Source organism: Propithecus coquereli, unplaced genomic scaffold, assembly GCF_000956105.1.
Source record: "Propithecus coquereli isolate 6110/MARCELLA unplaced genomic scaffold, Pcoq_1.0 Scaffold3, whole genome shotgun sequence".
NCBI classification, from domain to species: domain Eukaryota; kingdom Metazoa; phylum Chordata; class Mammalia; order Primates; family Indriidae; genus Propithecus; species Propithecus coquereli.
This window is the reverse complement of record NW_012148618.1, coordinates 14,048,901-14,059,398: the sequence shown is the minus strand read 5'-3', so window position 1 is coordinate 14,059,398 and position 10,498 is coordinate 14,048,901. Positions and strand designations below refer to the sequence as shown.

Here is a 10,498-nt window from a genome sequence, read left to right as displayed (position 1 = left end):
GTATCTCTAGTTCATTAGGAAAAGCTCTTCTTGCTAGAGGAATGCTAGCTAACAGAGAAGGAGTGATAGAATTAGTAAAGTCAGTATTTTGTAAACTCTAAGGAAATATTTGATTCAGACAAGGATCATTAATGGTTGCTAAAACCATTAAAACTTAGGCTGATGAGAAATAATATTCACATGCTTCTAAATTATTCACCAGTAATACATTACTTGCTAGTCATAGGGGAAAAAACAAAACTTTACAATGGAGGTATCCTACTGTCATCAACTGAAACCAGTCATTAATGTTAACATCATCACTAATAGTAAAATGATATGACATAATAAGCCTCTTCAGGCTGGCTGCAGTGGCTCATACATGTAATCCTCACACTCTGGGAGGCCAAGGCAGGAGGATCACTTGAGCTGAGGAGTTTGAGACCAGCCTGAGCAAGAGCAAACCCTGTCTCTACTAAAAATAGAAAAAGTAGCTGAGCATCATGGTGTGTGCCTGTAGTCCAGGTATTCAGGAGGCTGAGGCAGGAGGATTGCTTGAGCCCAGGAGTTTGAGGTTGCTGTGAGCTAGGCTGATGCCACAACACTCTACTCAGGGCAACAGAGTGAGACTCTGTCTCCAAAAAAAACAGACTCTTCATATTATATAATATGAACTACATAGTTTTAACATCTGAAAAGCAATCAGTGTAATACACGATTGTGTATTGCGTCGTATTTAAATAGAATAAAAAACAAAACCACATGATCATCTTAGTAGATGCAGCAAAAGCATTTGGTGGAATCCAACCCTCTTTCATGATAAAAATATTCAGCAAACTAAGAATGGAAGGGAACTTCTTCATCCTGATAAAGGGCATCTGAAAAACTCACAGCTAATACCCTTAGTGTTGAAATACTGGATGCTTTCCCACTATGGTCAGAAAGAGGTGGTGTGCACCTGTTGTCCTAGCTACTAGGGAGGCTGAGGCAGGAGGATTGCTTGAGCCCAGGAGTTCAAGGCTGTAGTGAGCTATGATGATGCCACTGCATTCCAGCCTGAGTGATACAACAAGACTCTGTTTCTAAAAAAAAAAAAAAAAGAAAAAAGAATACAGTTCAGTAGTGCTAAGTATATTCACATTGTTATGTAATGGATCTTAAGAACTTTTTTTCTACTAACACTGAAATTCTATACCCACCACACACTGATTCCCACCTGTCCCCAGCCTTTGGCAGCCACCTTTTAAGCTTCTGTTTCTATGATTGTGACTACTTAGATGCTACATATGGTAGCACAATCATACAGTATTTGTCCTTTTGTGACTGGCTGGGTTCCTTATCCTTTTTTTTTTTTTTTTTTTTTTTGAGACAGAGTCTCACTCTTTTGCCCGGGCTAGAGTGCCGTGGCATCAGCCTAGCTCACAGCAACCTCAAACTCCTGGGCTCAAGCGATCCTCCTGCCTCAGCCTCCCCAGTAGCTGGGACTACAGGCATGTGCCACCATGCCCGGCTAATTTTTTCTATATATATATTTTTAGTTGTCCAGATAATTTCTTTCTATTTTTAGTAGAGACGGGGTCTCACTCTTGCTCAGGCTGGTTTCAAACTCCTGAGCTCAAACATTCCGCCCGCCTCGGCCTCCCAGAGTGCTAGGATCACAGGCGTGAGCCACCGCGCCCGGCCGGTTCCTTATCTTTTAAATGTCATTAATACTTGTTCTGTCTTTTTACAGAGGAGTAGTCATGAGGATCTGTTGAGACAAATTATGAGAAAAGTTTTTGTAAGCTATAAGGGATAACTAATTGTTATATGATATTATCATAATTAGGCTACCCAGAAAGACAGAGAAGAAGATTCATAAGGGAGAGTTTTACTAATAGGGGGGCTCCATGATCTGCCTCCTTTTCTTTCTGTCATCTGTAACACCAACTTGGCCACAAGGAGTTAAGCTATACTGATATGAATACCAACCCTCTTGAGATCAACTTGAATTCATTCCTGGAGGACTTGATAATGAACTTATTATAGTGATTATTTTAAATTAATAACATTACCTTCCTCATCCATTTATTTGTGTACAATCTTGGTTAGTATGTTTTTCTCTGCTTTTTTATAGAATTCACGTTGCCCATTGAATGAAGAGGTAATTGCCCAAGCCAGAAAAATATTCCCTTCAGTGATAAAATACATTGTAGAAATGACTATATGGGAAGAAGAAAAAGAACTGCCTCATGAACTCCAGATAAGGTGGGGTAAATTGTCAAAAGTGATAAGTTTTAGCAATGGTTATTTATATTGCAAAATAAGTGTCGGATAACTGTTTTTGTTGTTATTTATTTCTCGATTTATTAATATTATCGATATGAAAAATTTATAGATAATTATCTCTTGGGAATATTTTCAAAATGTCCATTTATATGAGAGCTGTCCAAAAAGTATCCAGCCATTGTTAATATATTTTTCATATTACATGGCTGGATACTTTCCAGACAGGCCTCGTATGAGATGTTTTACTAGGCACTATACAAAAAGAAGAGCCTACAGGAGCTTTGAATTTTTAGGAAAAATTAATATTTTTGGAGTCTTGTTCTAAATGATTTATCAGGACCTACAGCCTCTCATCTCAGTAGATAAGTAAATTGCTCAATTTGATCCTGGCCTAGACTAGACTCTAGTTTCCCCAAAAGGTTTGTGAACAAAGGCAGGGACTTTGGAATGGTTTATCTCCCTTTATCCCAGGTTTTTAGCTCTTTTTGTGATCAAGAAAAGTTTGATGGAGAACGAGGAAATAACCCTTTCTCCTATGCTTTGGTATCTAGGATTATTGAAATTGTAGGAATTTAACATTTTTTACCTAAAACTCAGCAATTTGTAATAGCCATAAGTCTTTTGGTGACAGTAATATTTACTCTTAACTTACAAATGTAAAAAGGAATTCTGGACTCACATGAAGATACAGTTTGAACCTTGTGGGAATTTTTCTGCCTACGTAGTATTAGGATTTTCACAAAATATAGCACAAATATAAATACAATTGTTCTTTGAGTTTACTGGGTTTTTTGTTTTGTGTTTAGGACAGAGAAGTAAGAATTCTAGTTTATAGAGACAATAAATGTATTGTTTTAACTCTTGTTTGGCCATAAACTGCTTGGGAAAATAAAGATCATGAGAAATTGTATCCATAAATATTTTAATTTCAAATAGGTGATAATGTCAGTTAAACCTTTTAGGAAACTTTATGTTGGTGAACATAACGAGCCATCTGCTTACCAAACAAAGGAGATTTGCTCAAGTCTCATTGTGTACGTGGGTAGCAGTGGTCTTCAGATTCACAGATCTAAGTTCTAGGCCCTCTCACTGTTTATTAGCAGCGTGACCATGGATAAGTCTTTTAAAACCCTGTGAGCCTCTGTTTACTAAACTATAAGAAGGCTGGGAAAATCTCCTCTTAGAGTTATGAGGTCAATTGAGTATATTGCAAAAACATACTATAAACTGTTTAAAATTGGTAACATACATGTAGCCCATGGCAGCTGTTTTTACATATTTTATGAGATCCTCATGCCACTCTTGAATGTAGATATTATGGTCTTCTTATAGATGGAAGAGACACTGTCATCTCAGTAAAATTAAAAGATTAGGTGACCTATCTAAGGTCTACTGCCAAAATGGGAGTGCTGGCACTTTAAGTCTATATTATATACCTTTTTTAAAAAAGTAACTGAAATGTAGCATAATACCTACATCACTTAAATAGAAGGTAAAAACAAAAATAAATTCAGTAAAACTAAATGTTTAATAAAATCTGATTATTTATCATTGCCTGCTTGAAGGTTCTGAGCCTGAGGCCTGTCCCCCTTTGTCAGAATAGGAGATGAACAAGAGTTAAGAGGGATATTAAAGACATACAGCTATTAAACTGAGACTTCTGAAAGTAATAAGAAAAATAGGAGGAAAAACATGAAAAAGGTAATATTTTCATCAGGGTTTTTAAAGATCCATGGCACTATACCACTTAAAATCATTTTCTATATTAGTATTACCATGTTACTTTGCCAAATGTAGGAAACTACATGGTGCTGCTTCAGTTCAGATGTTGTATATTATTTTTGTCTATTTTTTACTTTTCCTTTGTTTATTGGTTGCAGTGTCTGAATATATATCTTTTTGTTTAAACAGGGAGAAAAATGAAAGATACTATTGTGTCCTTTTCAATGATGAACACCATTCATATGACCATGTCATATACAGCCTACAAAGAGCTCTTGACTGTGAGCTTGCAGAGGCCCAGTTGCATACTACTGCCATAGACAAAGAGGTTTGTGGTCTCCATTTGAATTATGCTGCTGTCTCACATCAGCTTCCTGGCAGTCAGGTGTTGACTGCGCCCTTGCCAAGTGCCTTAGTATTGTGTTAGGCACATTCTCTCCCTTTATTTCTTACATCTTAGGTAAATTCATTAGAACTTAGATTTCTCGTGTGTGTTTATCATAGTTAAACAGTTGTTTTAGTATAGAATTAGAACAGGTGGTTAACTTCCTTTCTCTATGCTTCTTATGTATGTCTTATGTGATTGCAAATCATTAATGAAAGAGTAAATAAAGTGAAAAAAAGAGTATATGAATAGTTTATAATATGAGCCAACATTTGCCAAGCAATTACGTGTGTCAGGCATGGTGTACTTTGTGTGTAATATCTCATTTAATCCTTATAGCTATAAATCAACCCCTTGAGATAGGTATTATTATTATCTCTATTTCATAAACCTGTGTCTAGTACCTGGAGAACTAACGATCAATATCTCGGCATACCTATAACCTATTCCAAGGACATGAAAATTCTGGTTAGAATGTTACTCTTCAAACTTTAATTTTCATGTGAATTCTATGGAGATCTTATTAAAAATGTAGATTCTGATTTAGTAGGTTTGGTGTAGGGTATGCGGTTTTTCCATTTCTAACAAGTTCCCAGGTGATTTTGATACTCCCAGTGTAAGGACCACATATTGAATAGCGTGTCTTTGCCAACATTTCTCTTCTATATAAAGAATTCTCTCTTTGCTCAAAGGCTAATGAGATCAGTTATTTACTGATAGGATCAGCATATAAACATGAACTGTGTTCACTCCTCTAAGTTTTGGGTGCCCTCGTAGGTTAGACATAGTCAAGTAGTGGTAGTAAATCTATGTTAATGGCTACTGGTCTCAGGTTGACTGTGTTTCCAGATTACTTATAATTCAACACGACTCGAAAGTGTTAAAAATTTTTTTCTACTGTGTGGTTGATAGATTCCTGAAATCAGATTTATTGTAAGGAACTGGAGAGCATAAGAGTATGAGTGGGTTTCAGGAGGAATGGTTGAAAGCTATATTTATCTATGGTTAAGAAGATTGAGAAAAAGAGAGATAGGTAAGGCACTCCTGAAAAACACAAGAAAAGTGAAGATCTAGCAGGAAGATCTAGCAAGAAGAAAAGGAAGACTGTAAGAAAGGAGAGCCAATCAGAGGAAGAAAGGGAAGAGAAAAGAAGGTAAAGAAAATAAGAAAGAAGAGAAAAATAGAGATAGGGAAGGAAGACAGAGGAAAGAGTAGGAAAAAAAAGAAAATGAAATGGAATATTTAGCAAACATTTTTTAGTCCCTCAGAATGATATCAGGTTAGGCCAAGTGTTAGTGTCTATGTTACTATTGCTACACTGTAGTTATAGGTCATAGAAGGAACTTTAAAGGTCAGTCAGGCTTGTGATTTTCAACTGCTGTATTAGTTGTACAAAGTAAAGTCTACTTGGGGTTTGGAATTATCACAGTTATTAAATATATATTTATACCCTGTCTCATTGAGGAAAACATCAGATGGCTATAATCACAAAGGCATTAACAGATAAACTTTAAATATCCTTCTTAGGGGAAAAATGGAACTTTTTGTTTTTGTTGTGGTAGGACCTTGTTTGCTGATAAAGTATATATTAAGACGTAAGATAGGAAGTAGTGAAAAACCATTGAAATTGGCCATCCTCTTATTGAGAGCACAGTATATCCCTGGCCAGTGATCCTCTAACTTGTGCTTGAGTACTTAGAGAGTTTAGTTCTCTATCTGACTGCTTGTTGGACAACTCTCATTCTTAGAAACATTTTTTTCCTATGTTCAGCCAAAATGTGTCTCCATATATTTTCAGACTAAGTTCTTGTAAAACAACCCACGAAAGATCTTGTGCTTTCAGATGGCAACCCATCAAATAGTTTTTAAGAAATCTATAATTTCTTATGTCTGCTTTCTTCTGTTTTCTTCAACTATTTGTGCTGTGTTAATAAGCTTACACTGGTCAAGCTCTGTTTCCTTCTCTCTACCTTCTCCCCGCAGATAAATATCAGTGTGTCAAAGACCCTCTTAAAATGTGATGCTCTAAATCAGTTCACTAAACATTTATAAAAGCACTTTGAGGAAATATAAAGATGAGTCAGATTGAATCTGCCTTCAAAGGATTATTCTCTGCCATTCTTATGAAAGAAACAGGCAATCAAGAAAATTTTAAACAGCTAGGGCTGCCATTAAAAAAAATTTTTTTTTTTTTTTTTGAGACAGAGTCTCACTGTGTTGCCCGGGCTAGAGTGCCGTGGCGTCATCCTAGCTCATAGCAACCACCAACTCCTAGGCTCAAGTGATCCTCCTGCCTCAGCCTCCCGAGTAGCTGGGACTACAGGCATGCGCCACCATGCCCGGCTAATTTTTTCTCTATATTTTTAGTTGTCCAGTTAATTTCTTTCTAATTTTAGTAGAGACGGGGTCTCGCTCTTGCTCAGGCTAGTTTCGGACTCCTGAGCTCAAACAATCCACCCGCCTCGGCCTCCCAGAGAGCTCGGATTACAGGCGTGAGCCACCGCGCCCGGCCCCAAAATTTTTTTTTGAAGATGTAGCGGTGGTCTTTCCAATTCCACATTTTGCCATCTTATGTATAAGGTTAACATTGCAGATTATAAGAGAAAATCTTGATAAATATCAAGATATATTATTCCTAAGTATTACTATGAACTACCGTGATCCTAGGACTCTGAGAAAATATGTAACAGTATGGTAAACCAACTCTCCAGGAAAAGAGTTGGTGGGAAAGAATAGGGCTGGGCTTTGTTGGTTTTCATATGGAATGGAAAAATCTTGGTCTCCCAACGTCTTTCTTCTATCTCTGCCTATCCTTTATCCATTTCCCACTTTTCTTCTTTATTGCTCTCCTCTATAGTCAAAATGGAGATGACTTGGGGCCACAGCTAACCTACCTAGTGGTAGGTTGGTTTGTTTTGGGGTCCCAAGACTCCATAGGTGATAGTGATTGCAAGAAAAGCTTTTTAATAAATGATCACATGCTCATTCGAAAGGTAAAATAGGATATGAGATAATGTACACCACATTAAGGTGAAAAATATACTCTTTGGCTAGATAAGATTATATTGCAGTTAGTCTGTTTTACAAATTCATAAAGATATATATTTGTAGTTCTATGTTTTTAGCTATAATATGAGGATAAAGGAAACCTATGAGAAATCACATGGGAAGATTTTTTTTTTTTCAAAGTAGATATGTGAGCACAAGCCGAATACATTAGAATTGGGAGTATGGGGAAGAAAAAGGGAAAGCAATGCCTATGTATTTTGGAAAAAACTACCTCGTTCCAGTTGATCTACTCCCACCCCCCCATGCTTTTGGTCATTTAAAAAAGTTTTTAATGGTGGTAAAATGCACATAACATAAAATCTATCATCTTAATCTTTTTTATGTATATAGTTCGGTAGTGTTAACTAATATGCACATTGTCGTGCAACAGATTTCTAGAACTTCATCTTGCAAAACTGAAACTCTATATCCATTGAACAATTCCCCTTTTCCCCTTCCCTCCAGCCCCTCGCAACCATCAACTCTACTTTTGAAGAGCTTGACTATTTTAGATACCTCATATAAGTGAGATCATGCAGTATTTGTCTTTTTGTGACTGGTTTATTTCACTTAGCATAATGTCCTCAGAGTTTATCCATGTTGTAGCATATGATAGGATTTTCTTCTTTTTAAAGGTTGAATGATATTCCCTTGTGTGTACCACGTTCTATTTATCTGTTCTTTTGTTAATAGACACTGGGTTGCTTCCACCTTTTGGCTATTGTGAATAATGCCCTTATGAATATGGGTGTACAAATACCTGTTCAAGTTCTTACTTTCAGTTCTTTTGGTATACACCTAGAAGTGGAATTGCTGGATCATATGGGAATTCTATGTCTAATTTTTTGAGGAACCACCATACTATTTTCCATAGCAGCTGCACCATTTATATTTCCTCCAGGAGTGCACAAGGGTTCTAGTTTTTCCACATCCTTGTCAGTACTTGTTATTTTGTGTTTTTTTAATAGCAGCCATTTTAATGGGTGTGATATTGTTCCCCTCCCCCCATTTATATTGAGATTCACTGCTTTAGGTTGATTGCCAGAATCTCATCATGTGTATAAGCTCCTTGTGTTTTGGGTATATAGTTATTATCTTATCTGTTCTTTTTAAAATCTCTTACGGCTTGGCTTTTTGTGTATTTTTTCTCTGTAATCACAACCTTACTGATGTAATTAATAGTCCAAATATATTCAGGTAGTTCTTATACTTACATACTGAGGAGCTAAAGAGGGAATATTATAGGATGGTTAGAAGTGCAGGCTCTGGAGATGGACTACTTGTCACGGATTCCTGAATCTACCACTTACTAACTTTCTGACTGGGGGACAAATTACTTAATCTCTTTGTGTCTTGGTTTTTTAAATCTATAAAGTAGGGATACCTTCCTTATTGGGTCATTGTAAAGGTTGAATGAGGAAGACAGCACTTCCTGACTTTTTTCACATGGCACACATAGAAAATGGTAAATTTTTACAGGTGGGTAAAAGAATGAGCCACAACGAAGTCCTACATAGACTTTGGTTGGCTGCCTTCAGGGCTTGAGGAATCAATAGCCCGGCTACACTCCCAACCTATTGATGGACCACAAATGTATTATGTAACACACATTGAAGAGCTCTAAATTCATTTATCAAAGTATTTAAAACACATAGCAGGAGTTTAGTAAACCTGAGTCATTCTTATCTGATATAAATAGAGAGTACACTACAATAAGTAAAGAGCTGGCATTCTTGCCAGGCAAGAAATCCAACATCCTAAATAATAGAACATCTTTCCTATTCTATAATTGAAAGTTCTGATGCTTCATAAAGGTATTAAACATTTATGTCTGTCTTCTAGATATTGTCCTGGATTCCTACAACTTTTAGTCAAGTGATTAATAATTGAGAACTCATTAGGTCTTTGGACTATGTATTACTCATTGATTGTGGTTATCATTCCACTACCTAATTCTCATTTTTGTCTGTAATTAGGGTCGCCGGGCTGTTAAAGCAGGTGCTTATTCTGCTTGCCAGGAAGCAAAGGAAGATATAAAGGTAACTTTCTGAATTAGGGACAAAAAGAGACTTTTAAGAGGAATGTTGATTACAAGAGCCCAAGTAGAGTGATTAGAGTGATCATATTGTTGAAGTGGTTTGACATCCTAAGTAAAGAGAGGATTGGGGCACTTAGATACAGAGATTGGAACTGGCAGGGTTATGTGATTTTTTTTTTTTTTTTTGAGGGATAGATCATTTAAATGAAAGCAAAATTTAAATGCTAGTTTCTTGTTTTTTTTTTACTGTTCCCTTCATTTGTAGAGTCATTCAGAAAATGTCTCTCAACATCCACTTCATGTAGAAGTGTTACACTCTGAGGTTATGGCTCATCAGAAATTTGCTTTGCGTCTTGGCTCCTGGATGAACAAAATTATGAGCTATTCAAGTAAGCATATAGCTATTTTTTTATTTCTAATAAAGTACTGTGTTCTTTATAGCCACAAATTTTAAAATGTCATTGAGTATAAAATAAATTTTCTTTTTTGGTTTATACATTTTGATTAAGTTTCAGGATTGCATTTCAAATGCATAATGTAGGATACTATTTCAGATGTATGATATTGTAGGTTATTATTTGAAATACAATATCAAATAATATCTTTTATTGGCTCTTAAATCTTTGATGTTGACACAGTTATTCTTGGCATCAAGTGTGGAGGATTAATGTAAGTCTTTTCACATAGGTGATATATGTTTAAGAGCAATATTATAAGAATAAAAATTATGTGACGTCTTTTGTTTGTAGGTGACTTTAGGCAGATCTTTTGCCAAGCATGCCTTAGGGAAGAACCTGACTCTGAGAATCCCTGTCTCATAAGTAGGTTAATGCTTTGGGATGCAAAGCTTTATAAAGGTAAGTAGACCTTTGCTTATGCTGCTTGCCAGGAAGTAGGGGAAGGTTATGACCTTAAAGGGGAGCTGTAATCTCTTTTGTTTATTAAATTAGTTATTAAATCTGTGATCTTGATTGTTAAGATATTATACGTGAAGGTAAAGTTTAACCTATCCATATGGTGTTAAAACCCAGGGATGCTGCTTTTTTTTTTTTTTTTTT

The 10,498-nt window shown here is 36.1% G+C and overlaps 1 protein-coding gene across 1 annotated transcript in view; it reads left to right on the top strand.

Annotated features, from left to right (window-relative positions):
* The window catches only part of UBR1 (ubiquitin protein ligase E3 component n-recognin 1), a 129,605-nt gene that overhangs the window by 29,797 nt on the left and 89,310 nt on the right, over nt 1–10,498 (top strand). Inside the window, exons 4-8 of the mRNA XM_012649137.1 lie at nt 2,096–2,226; nt 4,159–4,297; nt 9,379–9,441; nt 9,706–9,829; nt 10,190–10,297. Of these exons, the coding sequence (XP_012504591.1) occupies nt 2,096–2,226; nt 4,159–4,297; nt 9,379–9,441; nt 9,706–9,829; nt 10,190–10,297 (565 nt within the window). The remainder of the gene's footprint in view (nt 1–2,095; nt 2,227–4,158; nt 4,298–9,378; nt 9,442–9,705; nt 9,830–10,189; nt 10,298–10,498) is intronic.